The sequence below is a fragment of the Primulina tabacum genome, chromosome 15, assembly GCF_025594145.1.
Source record: "Primulina tabacum isolate GXHZ01 chromosome 15, ASM2559414v2, whole genome shotgun sequence".
Lineage (NCBI taxonomy): Eukaryota > Viridiplantae > Streptophyta > Magnoliopsida > Lamiales > Gesneriaceae > Primulina > Primulina tabacum.
In genome coordinates, this window is record NC_134564.1 from 33041533 (window position 1) to 33061493 (window position 19961).

Here is a 19961-nt window from a genome sequence, read left to right on the forward strand (position 1 = left end):
CAAATACCAGATGCATTTGCAGACACAAAAAGTAACAAAATCATACATACATGCTGTAAATGCCACTGCTCGAATTGAAATTCCGAAGAAACAAATTGAATACACTCATGATGTTATAAAACGATTGAAGCGTTGAAGGTCGATCGGTTCCAAGGATAAAAATTCTCGAAAAATAAAATGCATAGAGAAACACGATGATCACAAAATAGAGAATGATATTCTGACAGAAATACATGATGATGAAAATGTTCTGTTAGAACCAGAAACTGATGATAATCGTGAAATCTCTATCAATTATATTAATACTGGAAAAATGTGCAAACGAAAAGATATAAAGAAATTGATGAGATATTGTCTTACAATGTGGCATTTTACATCAGAAATGACAATGAATATCATGAACCAAAATCTTTGATGATGTAAAAATCGACTTGACTGTATAAAATGAAAAGACGTCATCCAGGTTGAATTGGATTCGCTAAATAAACGTCACATTTTTGTACCTATAGTCATAACACATGTAGGTGTAAAACCTGTTGGGGACAAGTGAGTTTTTATTCGAAAGCGAAATGAGAAAAATGAAATAGTAAGATATAAAGCTCGACTTGTTACATAAGGTTTTTCTCAAAAGTCTGGATTATCATTCGACAAGAAGCCTGTGACAATATATGAAGATAATGTTGCATGTGTTACTCAAATGAAAGAAAGATACATAAAAGATGACATAACTAAACATATTCTCCCTAAGTTCTTCGCATTCACCCAAGAGCTTGATAAGAATAAAGATATTGATAATCGTTACATTCAATCAAGTGAAACTCATCAGATCTCTTCACAAGACACTTTGAAAGCATGCATATAACATTGAGATGCACAATCTACGAAATTTGTGAAGAATCGTTCGTGTTAACATGATGAGAAGTTTACGTGACTGCATTCTTTTTCCCTTGCTATGGTTTTTATTCCAATGAGTTTTTCCTAGTAAGATTTTAACGAGAGAGTATAAAAATAAATAACGAAGATAATCATTGTATCATGATCATCATCACAAGGCATAATGTTGAAAATAAGAGCTGAAATTATTAAATGTTGAAAGTAAGAGTTCTAAATATTGAAAATTATTGTGCGATGATGTATTTATTTTTGGATTATTTTCCAAAAAAATTATATAAATTTATCTCTCAGTTTGTGAAGAATAACACAAATTAATAGAGAAAATTTTATAAAGTAGTTAGTTTAATATATTTTGTGAGTTTAAGATTTTTATTTTTTATCGTAAATTTTTACTTTTAACAAATATTAGATTATTTTTAAAACTTTTACACATACCTTTGTTGAGTATCGATTGGGTGGATTTGAATATGATTATTTGTTTTGTTTTTCGAAAAATTCATTCAAATTCTCAATATTTGATTTAAAAATAAATAAATAAAAATCGATCGGGTCAATATAATAAAATTATTTTTCTATCTAGTCAACCAGATTCCACCATCATCAGATGCAGTGGCACAACTCGATTCTCATAATTTTTGATCAACGAAGTTTTACGAATAAACCTATGGAGCTCGAATTCGAGCTTTATGTCGAGTTAAATTCGATCCAAAAGAGTTTTATTTGAAATTTCAACCTAGCTTTGTCTGGGACCGATTGTACCCAAGCTCGTTACAAACATCAAATCATTCAATCAAATTTATATGTAAAGAAGATAATAAAATTGAACCTCGCAGTATATATATCCCTCACCTTGGCTCAAAGTTTCCATACATTTCCTCTTCCTCCTCCACTACAATAGACAAGATATCATGTTTTGAAAATCGAGCCAATAATGACAATTTTTTTAAAAGTTAAAATGTTCAATTTTTGATTCCCAACTAAATAAATTTTTTTAAATTTATGATTAAAATGTATAGTTGTTAGGTTAACCCTTGAGACGACAACAAGACATGTCTAAGACGAAGTTGGTCAAACTCGGGATTCACCCTATCTAGAAAAAATTGGACCAAGACAAGTGTGTGAGAGAGGAAGAGATGTTAATATTATGAATTAGGACTAAAGACAAGGGTATTAATAATGTAGTATTTTCAAATGTTTTAAAAAAGTATTATTTTTTTTTTTTTTTTTGTGAATTGAGATTAGAGAAAAGAATAATAATTATTCAATATAGAGACAATGGTTTTAATTATTCGTATAATATAAAATATAAATAGTTTATTATTAATGTATATCGAGGCGGGTTTAGTAAGATAATATTTGCAAATATTTAAAAAATTATCATGAACTTTTCTTTTATGCAAAACTTAATAAAAAAAATCTATAATAACTTTTTTTAAAAGATTTGCAATATCTACCTAAAACTCGTTACCTGCCCGAACCCGCTTTTAGACCTGTTTAATTGGTCTTAACGCTCCCTGCGACCGGTTTGACCGGATTTAGATTTGCATTTAATCGACCTACTATTATCCTTAATCCATGAAATGATAAAAATAATTTTCTTTGGATAACGTTCCGTATGATTTTATAAGTTATAACCATTACCAATATATACGGGAAAACAAAAAAAAAATCCATCTACGGTCGTTATTTGATATTTTTGACGCTTTCCTAATTTATTGTTTAATCATAGATTAACACAAGTACATTTTCAGATTATTTATACATATATAATATTAAAAAAATGCCAAATAATCTATTGAAAGCGGTAATAAATCTTCAGTCATATATGAAAATAATTGTGAAAATCAAATGATAATAATTTATAGATTATAGAACCATCTGCCAGCAATGATGTCATACTGGGATAATCGTCAATAATTGCTAAAGTTAGCACATAAATTTAGAATCATATGCCAATAACGATGGCATGATGGGAAATTTGATGTTATCGTGAAAGGATCCCAACTTAGTTAATAATTGTGAAAAACAAATTAATCGTGGGCGGATCCACCATCGGGTCGACGAGGGACAACCCTCCAAATTTTTTCACTTTATATTAATTTTTTTTATCAACTGAATGATCTCTTACATAATTGATAAGTACACTCTATGTATTTATGACTCAGGATCTGAATCTATTCTATTCCAATTTTTTTTCCCTTCTATGAACCTTTTTTCTCTTGTAATCTTTTGTACATCTCTTGCAAGCGATTATCTCAAGGCCGAAATCTAAAAAGTTGTTTTATATGCATCTTTTACTCGTAAAAAAGTCAAACAGTTAAAAAGGTTATATTTCTCGTTTACATGTGAGGAATATTTGTTATGCTATATCGGTTGATAAAGACCGAAAACTTTCGTAAGAAACCAGTGAATGACATGACTAAAAAAATACAGTAGATTAAAGCATAAAACCAAGCAAACCGATGCTTGGACAAATACAGCGTCCTTAAAACAGATTCGTCCCCTCTTATATATGCCGACGAAAAAGGAGAGTGTGTTATGTGTTCTTGAAAGACTTGAGACTGCTTCTATATAGGCACTCGGGTTCCATATAGACATTCACTTGATTGGCCATTTAAAAGGCCAAAGGTTGGTCAGCTAGAGTACCAACAGTAAGGCCAGCCGGAAATTCGGGCAAATGGAAGGTCATTCAAAACTGAATTTTCGAAAATAAAAATAGCAAGAGCTAGGTGAATCTTGTTGGGAAATTTTGCCTTGATTGATTCGGTCCGGACATTCGACGCACCTAGATCGCGCTCGTATGCTTTCACACAAGTCAAGCCTTTTTCCTGGGCGAGAAAGAGTCTCTTGACCAATATTTCTTATATTTTCTCAAAGTTTAACTCAATATAAGCTCAACAATGCTATGATTATTCTCCTATGTGGAACATTTCTCACTTGCCATCTACTTATCAAAGTTTTGTTTGTCCAATATTTAATTCCAAATGAACAAGCTCAATAGGCCAAAGGATCCAAGTCCAACAATATTAAAATTTAATCTAGTATTGTCACGCGCTTAAGACTTGTGAAAATAGAAAACCCTTGAATAATTTCATATTCCACTCATGCGTAATTGTTTTATAAACTAGTGCAGGCCCAGCTAGAACACATTCCATGCCAATATCTATCGTGAAAAGCAAAGGCCCGGACTATTGTTAAACGATTGGAATTAAAGATCGAACTCTTGGGGCACTAAACGAATGCAAACTAGTGTAACTTTTTACATGGGGATTCTTTGTTCACTTATTGTTTTAGTTTTAGGTGTAAAATTAGTTTAGTGTGTTATTTGACGTTATATTTTTCACTGGATTTTTAAATCCATTTTTGTCATCTTTTGAAAGCCGATGAAATTGTAAATTTACAGATCGATAGGACGGGGTGGAATCCAGTAAAATTTAATCATGCCCGATCATAATGATCAATTGAAACCACACCCAAAGCTAGCTACAAACTGCACACACACATATATATGTTGATCCGCTTTTCTCTTATTTTACCAAGTTTTCATAATTAGTCTTATCGATAAAAATAAAGTATTACTCCCAAACATTATTAGTACAATTTTAATATGTACAAGAGATTTACATCTACATCATTACTCCCAAATATCAAGTAAATTCACTAAACTTCAAAAATTATGATCAAACAATTAAAAGACTCTCTATTTTCTTATGACGTCTTTATGATAAACACGCTCTCCAATTTGCACTACTTGTCTTCAAGATCCGTCAATTCGAACTTCCTTCGAAACTGTAGTTCTTTATTGACAACGTCACATTCCTCTCCTAAGAAATGAATCACGAGATTTTGAATGCGTGTGTATCACCAAAAATTAACAATATCGGAATCAGAAATAAATGGCACTGAGAGTAGCTTGTCTCACGGCATGTTGCGACTCATAATGAAAAATCTCGTTTTTGCTCCTTGGTTTTGCGTACAACTTAAATGACAATTTCACAAAATAATATATATTCTATTCTATGCAAGAAATATGGCTATCTCCCCATAGTTTTCTTATTTCCAAAGAAAGTCTAAATAAATGCATTGCATACAAGCAACAACCAATAAATATTTCCTAACTCATATTTTTCCATATATTCAAGATAATATCTTTCAATATCTTCATCATATCTTCAAAAAATCGCAATAATATTCAAACAAATATCATTTTCAATTATCTTCATATCTTCAATATCACAAACCAATATTTTTAAATTTTCTAGATAATAAATCATACAAATTAAGCCAACAAAAATATCATCTAACAATACATATCTTCATCTTTTGGTCCTTGAGATACAAAATTGAAACCCCATTAACCTCAATTATTTTCTAGCCTTGTAAAATTCTAGGTAAATATATATATTAAAAGTTCTATACAAATTTCCTCGACATATCAATTAATTGTCCAGCGAAAGTTATTCTCTAGTAAAAAAGTAACTATGGGATAAGATTGATACACACGACTATCTATAAATCTCATTTTATAATTGGTTTTTCTAACGTCGAATATTTCTAAAAATCAAATTATAAATATATTTTATTTTAAATGTCAATAATTCATTCATTATACTACAATATAAAAAAATATTGAACTTATTTCAAAAATAAATACATTCAGACAGGTCGCAAGTAAAATTTAAGCATTGACCATGCATGTGCTTCCAACCACCAATCCGACCAATCAAATTTGACTAACATATTACAGCCATATATAATAATTAAATAGTTTCTCAGTCATTCAGTAATTAAATTGCAATCAAGTTACAAAAAATTTAAGGAATGGTCCCATTTAACACCCACATGTGCCTGTTCCCCCCTCTGGTAGCCTAGTTGGGGGACTAAAATATTCGAAAAATAGTAAGTTCAAATATTTAAATATAGTAAAGAGATACGAAGAATCTGTAGAAATAAATAAATAAATACTAATATTAATGGAGATAAAAAAGAAGACAGACACAAGAATGACAACCAGGGTAGGTTTATTAATCAAACATTTAGGACAGTAATTAAATAACTTAATCTTAGAATAACTAATGATATCTTGTAATACAATGTATATCTAATTAAGGATCATTGATCAGCACGAACCATGCGTGACAAAATATAATTAATGAATAAATAATCAAGGAATCTGCTACTAAATAATTAGAGTAATTATTTTATAAAATAATAACAAGCCAAACAGCATACAATAAGTGCAGTATCTTATTGTGCAAAACAAATATTTAGACACCTCTGTTATGTCTTTACGACATTAATAAAATACAGATACGTCACGAAATTCAAAGAACAAATTAAAAATGAAAACCGAATTAATCAGCTTACTAGCAGCACATAGAAAACAACTTCATCAAACCATTTCCACAAGTGGAACGTCATTCGTTAACACCTGTTCTTGCTTTTCTCCATGGCTCTTGGTGCTGAAATTGATGCCAAACAAAATTATTTTATTTTTAAAAAAGAAGCGAAATTATTAAAAAAAACATTTAGATAAAAGATAATATTCATGTGGAGTAAACTTTGTTCAATTATTACGCAAAATATATAAAATTGTTGGGAGGAAAAACCAACATCATTAAAAAATACACGAATTTAGATTATTGATAAAAGGAATATAATATGTACCGAGGCCAATTGCTTCTGATCCTTTCATGATACGGAGGCGCTTGCATGAATCGACAAACATCCTGCATGTAATTAATACAAATCAAAAAATTAACCATTAATTATTAATAGTTTCTAATTAACCACTGAGTTAATGCCAATAAATCTTATTATAAACTTTAGCTAGCCTAATTACGTCTATACAATTAATTACTTCTAGTTATTTGATGGATGGTGTATGAAAGGAGAATATTGAGAATAAAGAATGTATAAATTTATATATAATTTTCTAAAAATATAAATTTATTTTATCTTTCAAAATCATCACCGTCGACATATTAGTTTGGTCCTTGACATGCATGACATACGAAATAAAAATTTATAGTTGATAATTAATCGAGGGTAATTAATATATATAAAAAAATAAAGCGAGTAATTAATATGATAAAAACTTACGCCCATGGTACATCCCCCACGACCATCCAATCGCCATCCTTATCTTCATAGGTGGGAACATATTCAGAACTGTTCAGCAAATCCATCAATTTCCGCTCATCCATAAAATCTATCATTCCTTGGGTCCCATAGTTGCCTGTATATATAATTACATACATAACCACACAATACATTAATTATCGATTCCAGATTATTTGATATATTAACATCAGCGTAATAAAGACAATGCTTATAATTAGTTAATAATCTGATAAGATTTTTGGGAACAAATATTCCTTGTATACAAGGCTGAGAAAAAATATCGAATTTTCGGTGTACTGAAATTTGAAAAATACCGAGATTTTCAATATGCTATGGTATCGATATTGAAATTTTCGGTATGAAATTGACTTTGTTTTGTTTATGTTGAAATAATCTATATAAATTTAGAAAAGTATATGCTTTTTTTAAATGATAAAGTTAAAACTTTAAAAAATAAAAAATATTTTTTTTATAAAAGGTATATAACGATAACGTATCGAAATCTCGATATACCATAATATTTCGGTACATGCCGAAATTTTTGGTACGATATCAGTATAAATATTCTTAATACTGTAATTTTCGGTACGCTGTGTGTTTTTTGGTATGTTAAGATACGTACCACCCCAACTTGTATTTGTATATAAAAAAAGTTACATTTCATCTATCATGAACAAATCTATAAATTTTCATTAACCAGAGCAAACTTTTTGACTTTAGAAAATAAGCCATACTCAAAAAATTCAAATAAAATTTTACAAACTGATCAAATTTTACGAATTGTGAAACTTCATAGACAGGCCAAATCCAAAATAATTTACTGCATATATGTGGTTAATGTAAAGTACGACTTGGTATAACGACAGGATCATTTGTAAATATTGATTATTGCAGCTAAATCTTTCAACTGCGTACTAAACTAATTATAAATTACCTCGAGGATTTATGTTTTGCTTTTCTTTTAAGTATATTTTCGGGTATTGCATGTGAATTTTTTGCTATTGTTTTAAAAAATTATTCTGGTCATGAAATTTCATGCAACATAGATAATAATTGCGCTGGCACATGATATATATACACAACTTACCCATGGTGAAAGAGCTAAACATTTTGGCCAAGGCATCGGAGAGTTGTTGATAGCTGCTGTACATTTTCAAGTCCACTTTGCGGAGATATGGCGCGCCATCCATCGACACCTTGACGAAGGTGGCGCCGCTCTTCTCACCTGATTCTTCATTGTTGCTCTTCTGATGTGCCATTATGTTCTTGCGGAAAGACCGGACTGGTGGCCATCCCACCACTTGTGCCCTAATAGTTTTTAAAAATAATAATAATTTAAAGATTCATTAAAAGTAATATATAGTGCTTTGGAGTGCATGGGTTTTGAAGATCAAATGAAACCAAGAACTTTTAGTTTAGTCGAAGGGGCGTACAATTAATCTTCAAAATTTTGATAAAAAATGAATAAATAGTAAAAAAAGTTAAGAGAATTATTCTAGCTAGAGAATATCATTCCTATTTTCCCTGCAAAAATTAGTTCAAATTCAGAAGACAGTACACAAAATAATTTGTCGTAGAAAAGATCAGGATGGTACCTACTCGAATTAATACTCTCGATTCGTTTTATATCTATCATTAAACCAAAGGAAATTAAGTAACTTTACGTTGTGTGTGCACGTCCAACTCACATGCTTGCACGTGTAATTTTCCATAAAATGTGAAGCAAAAGGCATGCTGATTAAAGATCACATACCATAACAATAATTTAATTGAAAAAAATTTAAAATATGTGTCTATGAGAAAAGAGAAAAGGAAAAAAAGTTTGGCACACAAAATACGTTAAGTTTTCGTATCATTTACAGAGGTAAACAAAACTAACTTAGCTGGTGGCTTGACCGGATCTTTGGGAGAAGCCGCAGCCTTCTCCGTTGCAGAACTTTTCACGGCGTTTTCCAGATCTGAAGCAGCTGATTCATTAGACTGAAGTTTGAGCTTCAGATCAACAGTTTCGGAAAATCCTCTCTTCCCAGTAAACTTGATGAGATCGGCTTCACCTCCGCCTGCGCCGCCGCCGGGAAGTCCTAGACATAGCTCTGTTTCCTTGAGATTCAGGCCATGCTCCTGACTGAGCAAAGCCGACGATTGTTTCCGGCCAACTTGCATCAAAACTTGCGTATTTTTCTTCGCCGAGGGCAACCTGTTTCCTTGTCTTTCTTTATTTCTTGTTATGATTTTGAGTTGAAGCGTGAGTTTTATGAGTGTTTTTGTTTCTGTATGAAAATAATATTAATGTTAATATATGAGAGGGAAGCAATGTGTACAACTTTCATGTGCAAATATACCAATGCTTCCAATGAATTTCTGTCTAATCGCGTGATGACACGTGGAATTTGCATAATACATATAATATTATTTCTCTGGGATCATGAGCATGTTACTAAAATAATGGAAAATTTTAATTTGGAAAATGGCCCAAAATAAAGAAACCTTTGCTTTTACGGTTTACTTTTTTGGATGCAAAAAGTTGCTTCAAAATGAATTAGTATTATTTATAAATTAATTTATTTTACGAGATATTAAAATATCTGAATGTATAATTATATCTTTATTACTTATAAGTGATAACTTATTCAGTTATTATAAAAAAATCTCAATTTTAGATTGATAAAAACTTGTGTCAGACGTTCTCACATGTCGTATTTTGTGAGACTGATCTCTTATTTAAGTCATCCATGAAAAAGTATTACTTTTTATAATATTATTATTTTTTATTGTGAATACCAGTAGGATTGACCCGTCTCACATATAAAGATTCGTGAGACCATCTTACAAGAGACTTATTCTTTTAGATTTTCTTAATAAATAAATTTAAAAAAATCAACATAATATGGGCTTAAATATAGGAACTTTATTAATCAATCCTTAACCCTTAATAAAAACTAGATCAAGTGGGTGGTTTAAAATTAAATTACTCTGAAATAATGGGAATGAGTCGAATGGCATGATTAAGAGAACTGATTATGGTGTGGCCCTGAAAAAAGAAACACGATCATTAACTTTCACCTCCATAATGCCCAAATTTAATAGCATATTCTAAATTTTAGGGAAATTTTTGTACAAACCCAAAATACAAATTTTCATATCCAAATTATTTTTATGCATTGTATATTTATTTTAGAATATTTTTTTTAGTTTCGTGAAAATACAAACAATTGTACACAAATTATTTTATAATTGGTAAAATAGTCAAATTCTTCATGAGTGAGTTAGCTTATTTTATTGTACAGTGCTAACATGACGTTGAAAATTGCTGACATGACACCAAATATTGTTGACATGTCATTAATGTATTGGTGTTTCTGATGATGTGAGCTCCTAAATGAAAGACTCAACTTTAAATAGTTAGATGATACAAACCTAAAATATGATAATCTATATCACTAATTTATTGTTTTTCATTTTATAATTCATTTAAAAGAAATACATTTTCGTTATAATTTCACAATTTTTTATTCTCAATACATTTTATATTCAACTGTTCATCAATTCAACTATAATTCAATCATCATATTATATTATAAACATTTTTATTATCTTTTAAAATTTTAAAATAACGTACATAAATTTTAATTAAATAAAAATATTTAAGAACTTTACGACAGTAAACCAGTAAGCTACACATGCGTACCATAAAATATATCTTCCTATTCCACATTCCGAATTTCTATAACATAGACACACACACTATATTTCTCTCCTATCCATTCTACATTTTTAATAATAAAAATAAAAACAAAAGTCCAAAATTTAAGATATATGTCGATATTTGTTTCTTAAACATAAAAAAAATTAAATACGTTCTTTTTTTTGAAGGGAAACTAAATAAGTTTTCCTAAAAAAAAAAACGACTGATAAACGGATTAATGTGTTTTATAGCTTAATTATATATAATCGAAAAATAATTTTTTTATATCCGAAATGGTAACTATATTGGGCACACTGTGGGCCCAACCTAATTAGTTCACTGTATAAAAATAGTACAATCAGAGGTTTAATCTTTTTTTTTTAAATTAAATATGTATAATTTAAATTATTTTTCAATCATGCAACCACATGGCCTTGAAAACAAAGCTACACCCCAAAAATGGCCTCTATTAGTCAACACTTAAATTTGGTAAGGCATTTGATTATTCGAGAAACGTCGATTGCGAATTAGTCTTCCATTATTTTGGGTAAAGTTTAACTCGTTTTCGACTGACTCAAGTCTCCTATTGACGAGGAAAGCGATCAAGTTTCAAAAAAAAAATATAAATTGAATTAATAAATAATATAATGTTCTAATTTATATGTTTATATAAACTTAAATATTGTACAATTAAATATTTTTCGGTATTGAGTTGGAGGTGTAACGATTAATTTTTATAATTATATGATGTTGTAACATAATTAAAGAGTGCAAATTCATATGTTATCACTAGCTACCTTTATTTTTATTTTTTTTTGGTATTATACTAGAATAAGATATCATTTTGTTAAAAATAAAAGTAAATATTTTGAATGTTGCGTATTTGACTAAATGACGCAGCTGCCATTCTGATATTTAAGGAAACCGAATTTTTGTCCCTTAAATAGGGTTTTTGTTAGAATCTTGATCAGCAACTTTCACAATGACCCACTAGGAATCGAGCAAGTTCTTTGTGAGACGATCTCACGAATCTTTATCTGTGAGACGGGTCAATCATATCGATATTCACAATAAAAAGTAATACTTTTAGGATAAAAAGTAATACTTTTTCATGGATGATCCAAATAAGAAATCCGTCTCACAAAATACGACCAGTGAGATCGTCTCACACAAATTTTTTCCTTACCAATAAAAGTATTAATAGTAAAAAAAAAAAGTAAAAATTTCAACTCATTTTGCGGCCAACAAACTAGCTAGGGGACTATAATGACAAAACGCATTAAATTTAATTATTTTATTCAGATTTTTTTTTATCAATTAGCTAGCTTATAAATCCACGCCCACAAAATGAAAATGACAAGTTATGCATGTGTATAGTGGGATAAATTACAATTTTTTTTTTATTTTATGTTTTTGTATTTTATTTCATCAAGTTTTTGGTCAATTTGCCATTTTGGTATACCATTGTCATTCACCCAATTTTAGTTCTTTTACTTGGAATGCATATACGCGTGACACCCGACATAACACAAGAAAATGATGATGGTCAAATTATTGACATGGTTGATGTATGCCACCACTCCGGCACAAAGAAAGACCAAAACCGAGAAAAAAATACAAATTAGTAGAATATACCGTGAATTGAAGGATAATATGATTTAAAAAAAACCGTGTAAATTACAATAAAGGACGAGGTTGTTTGAAAAAACTTTTTTTTTGTTTATTTAATATTCTCTTTATTTTTAACTATTATTTTTTACGCGTGAACTGTCTTTAATTGACAGGTTTTATCTATCATTCAATTCTTTTAAGAAAGTTAAGATATTAAAATTTCTTATATAAAAATGCACTTTAACCGTCAGTTAGCCGCCATTATATAGACTGTGGCCTAGTTAATGAGTTGAAAAAACTAACTTTAAAAATCATTAACCCAAACAGTACAAAACTGTGGTCTAATTATTCAGTAGGACACATTTTACATTGAAAAGCTTTGCTTGTATTTTGGACTGAGGGGATATACAGACAAAATGATAGTCTTTTCAAATTCAACTTTGAAATAGATCCTGATCAAACCAAATTTGATCGGTTCGTCCGTCCAAACATATTTTTACATCTTACGAACAATTCTTATTTCATATGTTTGTGTTATTTCTAAATCTATAAATTTGAAAGCTCATTTCTATCATTTCTTCTTTTGTTTTTTACTGGAACTTTCCTATTATTTCTAAATCAAGTGACTGACCTCACGTTTAAGTACGTATAGTCTATAACTAAAATCCACGCTTACATAATTCATAGCTAAAATACAACAAATGGAAGAATCAATCAACCAAAAAAATAATTTACTATGAATAATTGAAGCATAATACCTTATTTAAAAAAAAATAAGAAATGTAATATGTAGGACCGAGTGCTTACCGCTTTACCAAAAGTTATAGCTAGTAGTAATGATGTAACTCAAATCTTTTAAACTGCACAGCAGCTCAAGCACTACGATTCGATCGCTCTACCAAACATGGACAATTATTAAACCCAACATAATAATCAGTCTCAAGAGTGTACGATTGTCTGAACTATAAGCTACGGTGAAACTAGTAAATAAAATTGGAAAAGAGTAATAAATAAGTTATTCCTTGTGAATTGGATGGGATCCCATAAATTTCTTGTGTCTTCTTCTACCACTTCCATACATATCCTCAATAAATGGATTGATTGAGGACAAATCACGGAAATCAAGCGATAATTCTTCAATCTGATCAATAAAATAGATGATAAATTTTGCTTATCATACATCCAATTAAGTATTATAATAATTTTTCAAACATAGTAAGACATTATATCGGATAAAATAAAATAAATGTATAGTTAGTTATATATGCATGTGATCAAGCGGATTATGTCAAGAATTTCATCCTACGTGACACAATACATGTACATAGCTGAACTAATGATATTTTGAAATGAAAAAATAAAATTTAAAATATTTGAGTTTATGCTTGATTTTTTTTAAAAGAATATGTAACTTTTTTTAACTATTGTAAGAATAAATTCTTATATTATAAACTGTATTGTTAGAATTGCAATATTTGTCAGTTATGATTCATTCTAGAGCCTTTTTGAACCAGTGGTGATGACTTTGAGACAGGTCACATCTTTATGAAAAGAAATCATCCTCAACCCTAGCTGTGCCCTGGCACCATCACCATCTCCCCCAAAATATTTAATGTCTAGATATCTACTAAATCTACTAATTTAAACCCTTACAAACAAATTTACCAGCTTAATTGCTCAATAATTGCAAAATGTTCACTTTTTAATTAAATCAATAATCATTTAGGACCATAACCTAAAAATTTAGGGTAGACATGCTTAACAGTTCCTGGTTCCGGTTCAGGTGATTCCAGACCTGTCGGTTTCGAACCGGTTCCGGTTCAAAGGTAGAACCAATCGAAGCGCGGACTGCTTCTATAATTTTTAGACTGGTTCCGGTCGGGGTTGATCGGTTCCGGGTTCCAGATCCGACTTTTATTATTTTAATATAAAATTACTTTAAATAATAGATATTTTTTTATTTAGTATTTTGAGTAAAAACAATACTGATTAATTATAAAAATAAAAATAAAAATAACTTAAATATTGATTTTTACAATTGAACATTCATAATGATTTATTAAAATATATTTTGAATACTCCAGATTTTCATCGGAGCTTGAGCATTGAAATTCATCATTCACTCAAGCGGTCATATTCTTTTTTTGGCTGCAAGCCAATCTTGTAGGCATGTTAGCATGCTAATTTTTTTCGCTTTAAATTTGTTGTCTTTCACCAATGAGTCTTCCACATAATGAAAGTGTTGATTGAGAAGCAACATTTTACATTTGGACTTTGAATGACTATAATATCTCTTGCAATTGCCGCTAACATTATATACAGTTGATAATTTTCTTTCCACCGATCAAGAACAACAGTATGACATGTACATCTAACATGAATCAAATTACCATCTAAAATCGATTTTAATGAATAATTAAGACATTTAATCGCAAGAGTATTGACACTCGCATTATCTAATGTGATATACATTATTTTATTTTGTATGTCATAAATCTTAACAATATTTAAAATATATTTAGCTATAATGTATGTATTATGTGACGATTCTAAATGACACACAACTAATTTTTTTTTGCATAGTCCAAGTTTTATCAATCCAATGACATGCAACGACAATTTAAAATTCATATTTTAATTAATCCTGATATCAATTGTCAAACTGACTCTACAAGAATTATTTGAAAGAAGCGATTTTAGTGTTTCCTTATATTTTTTAATACATATCAAAGCAATATTTCTTAAATGTGTGCCTAGAAATATTGTGAAAATCATGTTGAATAATACTAGTAAATTCAACAAAATATTCTTGCTTAACTATTATAAAAGGTTGACAATATTTCGTAACAAATATCATGATAATTTTTCGAGAAATTTCTTCCATAATTGTGAAAGCTTTACAAATAAAAGAACTAATTTGTTGTTGAGTTGGTTCCCTACCAAATAGTTGTAGCATATCAGTGTCAAGTTTATATACATTGACTAAATGTTTTTTTTCAAAGAACTGGTACCACTGCCTGCTTGTAAAATATTTGATTTTTGCAAATTTTACATATAACAAAAAAGTTTTTTGTACCTTGTTGTTCAATATCGAAGGGATCTCAGACTTTGCTTCGCTTTTCTCGTGCTGTCGTCGTGCTCGTTTCCATCATGTTGCTTGCTCGGATGGACGATGATATCCCTACATTTTTGTTGGGGATTTTCATGGTGGCCAGGTTCGACTTCATCAAAGTCGGGGATGTAAACAAAATGTCAAAGTAGGGAATGTATTCACCTCTACCACCACGGTTTCAAGATGACGTTATTGAAATTCGAATTATTTATATGAGTAAATTCAGAAATATTAAGTAATTAATAATAAAGAGAATATTGAGTATAAATAAATTATAATAAAATTTATAAATATATGATGAGAAATGATAGAAAAAAGAGAAAATTAATTGTACATAATTAGATAGTTGAGACAAAATAAATGTGTGAAAATGTTAGAAAAATAATCTGGTATTTATAGTTTATTTGTGGGGTAAAAAAAATATGTCTACAATTTGGTCTTCAAATTGGGAGCCAAATTGCAACGACCATTGAATACACAATAAATGGCCGTTGGCCCAAGGTCTTTATTTAAAAAAAAAATAAATTTTATTTTTTAAATTTTTCGGTTACGGTCGTGTTCTGGACTGGATCTGGTAACGAGCGGGATGTGGTTCCAGAACCGGAACCAGTTATTTCCTGAACTAGTTTAATCAATTGGGAAATAGATTAGAGACAGCTCCGGATCTGGTTCATCCATACCGGACTAATGTAGGGTGAAGAGTTTTATTTCAATGGGTTTAAAAGTTTGGATTTGAAATAATATAATGATTAAGAATTTGAAAACTTTGTCTCTATTATGAATATTTACTTACAAATAAGAAGATAAAATTTTAACTTCTGCAGAATTATGCAAAATTTGAAAGATTATTTAAAATTAAAACAGAAAGGTCATAAAAATCCGCACCCACCCCAATAATTAGAATAATTTGAGATAACTATATGTGCTTCAAAAATTTATTAATATATGTGAAAAAATACTCCATATTATAAACAAATTCGACTCAAAATCACACTAGAAAACAAAACACTATGTTTTGCTTTGCAAAATCTACAAACCAAAGAGAAAGTGACTCACCCCTTGAGATCACATTTGGAGTTTTGTTTCTTTCACGGTGAACTAAATTGAGTTTAGAAGATTTTATATTTTTTTAAAAATACGAATTTGAATTTAGAAGATATGACTCGGGTGGTCCAAAATGCCTCACAAAAATAAATGTGTAATTAATACATAACTAGCGAGATGGGAAATTATATTCTTATTTATGTTTTTGTTTTTTTTATATTAAAAGGTTAAATGAAAATCGTAAATTGAGCTAAAATCCTCTCAAATCTAAGTTAGGGGTTGGATTTGAGATGATGAATATAAATAAATTCATTAATTTCAAATTTTTTGACCAGCTTGGGCGAATAAAATTCAACATTTAGATTCATAAATTTAAAATTCATGTATTTCAAATATGTTTTTGTTGTTTTAGAGAATTAATACCATAAAATTCAAATTCATCTATTGCATGTTGGCAAAAAATTGTGCGAGACGGTCTCACAGGTCGTAGTTTGTGAGACGGATTTCTCATTTAGGTCATCCATGAAAAAATATTACTTTTTATGCTAAGAGTATTACTTTTTATTGTGAATATCGATATGATTGACCCGTCTTACAGATAAAGATTCGTGCGATCGTCTCATAAGAAACATACTCTTGCATGTTTATATAATGTTTCATGATATATATTTAACATGATTTCAAGTTCACTTAATAATTAGAGATTTGAAATTCATTATATTTTGTGTAACTAATGCGTAAATAAGTAGGAACGACAATTTTCTCTGACCGATGGAGAATCCGATACCCGACCTGAATGAAAAGGAGGATATGAAAGAGATTTTTTTACCTAATTAAATAAATAAGTAATCAGATATGAAGATTTTTAGGCATGGGGATGTAGACTTTAAGGTTTCGCTAGTAATTGTAGTTCATTCAAATATATCCAAGATATGTGTTATTTGAAATCTTTCCTCAAATCAAATCATTCACTTCAAATCAAATTCATCAACCCAAGCACAACCTATCTGCATATTACATTCCGAATATCACGCTTCTAAGTTTCAAGTTTAAAACAAATATATATGCATATAATAGACTGCTAGAAATTATGTAAATAATAAGATGCAAGAACGACAATTTTATATATATCCACTTTATGAAAATGATTTCCTCGACGAAATTACTACAAAAATCCATCATAAACCACTTATAAATCATTTCAAAACCTTTCTCACAGCTTGATATATTGAATATGACCATTAACATCACACTCAAAAATTCAAAACCTGTATTTTTCTAAATCAATGGTTAAAAATTAAAATCCCCCCTATGTCTCATAATATTTTACATGCACGTTCGATTTCTACGTGCATCGATAATTCTATATTAACTAAGAAATGATTACGAACCTTAATATATAAACAATTTCGTCCTTAAATTCCACTAGTTTTCTGAGAAAATTGTAAATCGATCCAAATTAAACTTTCCAACCCTACAAGATGCTCCATTCATACTCTTTGGTGGTCAACTATTGAGTGCGATGCAATAATGCAACGGTATTGAAAAAGAAGTTAATTTGGGGAGACAATTTTACATGGTGATTAGCATTTAATCTGAGTTGAATTAATTAAGCGTGGCTCAGAGATGCGATATATATCATGAGAATCTTGGGCACGATAATAATGATTCCAAATGTAGGTTGAAAATGAGACAATGGATCCCCACGATGGGGGTCTCATCATCCCATTTATGAATGCCTCACCCTTATCAATTTCGTCCCTTTAACCGATCCAACACGCATTTTTGTGCGTGCTACCATTATCTACACCAACCAATTTCAAGTTACTAATACATACATGCGAGATTTAACAATGCTGGCCACTACCATTGCTCGTTTTTCCAAAAAAATTAATAATAATAATACAAATGAAATGTATTATAAATAAAGTTCCACAAGACTACAATAACTCATCGAAATCAATATTCGCATATACATGCATCACTCTCCGATAAAATCTCCCTATTGGGTGGCAATGATTTCCTTGACCTAATAGAATAATCAAATCGTGAAATTCCGATTGTCGTACTATTTTAAAATATTAAAGTTGTATCGTTATCACTAGCTATAACTTTTGGTAAAGTGACAAGCGGTCGGTTTTACAATCAATACCAGAGTTAAGATCACAAAGTTCGATCCTTTTGCAAGAAGTGCAATCATTGATATGTTATTACTTGTTATAAATTTTAGTACAACGATGGTTGCTCGATCCTACGCTCTCAAACTATATCTCGAACCAGATTAACCCAAACTTCGTAAACTCATCCACAAGACTTGAGTCATTTAAACGGATAACAAGTTGTACTAATTAAAAATTGTGGTTTTGTTATGGAATTAACGACTTAAATTGTAACGACCATGGGTCGTAGGTTGACTCAACATGATCATCAGCCCATACTCATATACTGTAACTACTATTCATGGGCCTAGTTTGGTCTAAGCATGAGCTGTAACTCATGCTCATACACCGGTCACTCATAGAATATCATATCCATGGAAAGTGTTTTATTTCGCATCCCTCAATATTCGAACTCATGACATCCAGGCTTAAATAACTAGATTCATAAAGTTTTAGTATCAAATGACCAGTAGTAGTGTATGAGTATAGACCGAGGCTTGTGTTGAGTCAGCGTATTACTCAATATCATTACATAAATAAAATTTGGTAACTAATTAGAGACCGAAAATAAACACCGGACGCTAGTAAATTCAGTCTTTAAACATTTGTTTTGATAAAAAATAAAATAAAATAATTTTTCGACTGACTATTTATATCAAATGAAAAAAAATGGTTGATTAAGGGATATAAAATAATGTGAAGATAAAAATTCATGTCTGGTGCTCCAAAAAGATAAGGTGAATCGCATTCTTTCGGGTAGAATCTCCTTTACGATTTGCTCTTGGCCAGGTTTGATTTGTAGGATCTCTCCCTTGTCAATGAACGATCCATTCTTGATTTTGTGATTTAATTTTTTGGGAAGTTGATGATCATGTTCGATTATTATGGTTTAATTATACAATGTTCCAGCTTCAAGTCTTAAGGTTAAGCTCCTCTATATTATATATTCATATAGCTATACCGTTGATTGATCATACTGTTAATTAGAGACAATAACAATTAACTAGTTTAGAGGTCTAATGCTTAATCTATATTATACTATTAAATAACATAGCATATTATAATATAATGCAAAATTATAACATGTGAGCGAGGAAAGTAAGTGTCAAATTCATTAAATATAAGAGACGTGAATGCAAAAAAAAAAAAAAAAAAAAAAAAAAAAACCCGTTAATTTTAGATGTCGCACATGAAAAATATAAATGGTTGATTTAACTTGACATTTATTAATACCAATTTCTGGGGCGGAATGTGAGATGACTGGCGGTCCTAAATAAGTCTAGATGTTGAATTTGCACCACAAAATGTAGAAATGTATCTGTCTGAAAATTCA

The 19961-nt window shown here is 29.9% G+C and overlaps 1 protein-coding gene across 1 annotated transcript; it reads right to left on the bottom strand.

Moving 5' to 3' along the window:
- Positions 1–6123: 6123 nt before the first annotated feature.
- Positions 6124–9304, bottom strand: LOC142526999 (auxin-responsive protein IAA14-like). The gene is made up of 5 exons (XM_075631706.1): positions 8897–9304; positions 8105–8325; positions 6997–7132; positions 6562–6623; positions 6124–6356 (listed from the first exon to the last, which is right to left on the bottom strand). The coding sequence occupies exons 1-5, from the start codon at positions 9178–9180 to the stop codon at positions 6319–6321; spliced, it is 741 nt and encodes a 246-aa protein (XP_075487821.1). The 5' UTR covers positions 9181–9304; the 3' UTR covers positions 6124–6318.
- Between the last annotated feature and the right edge of the window lie 10657 nt (positions 9305–19961).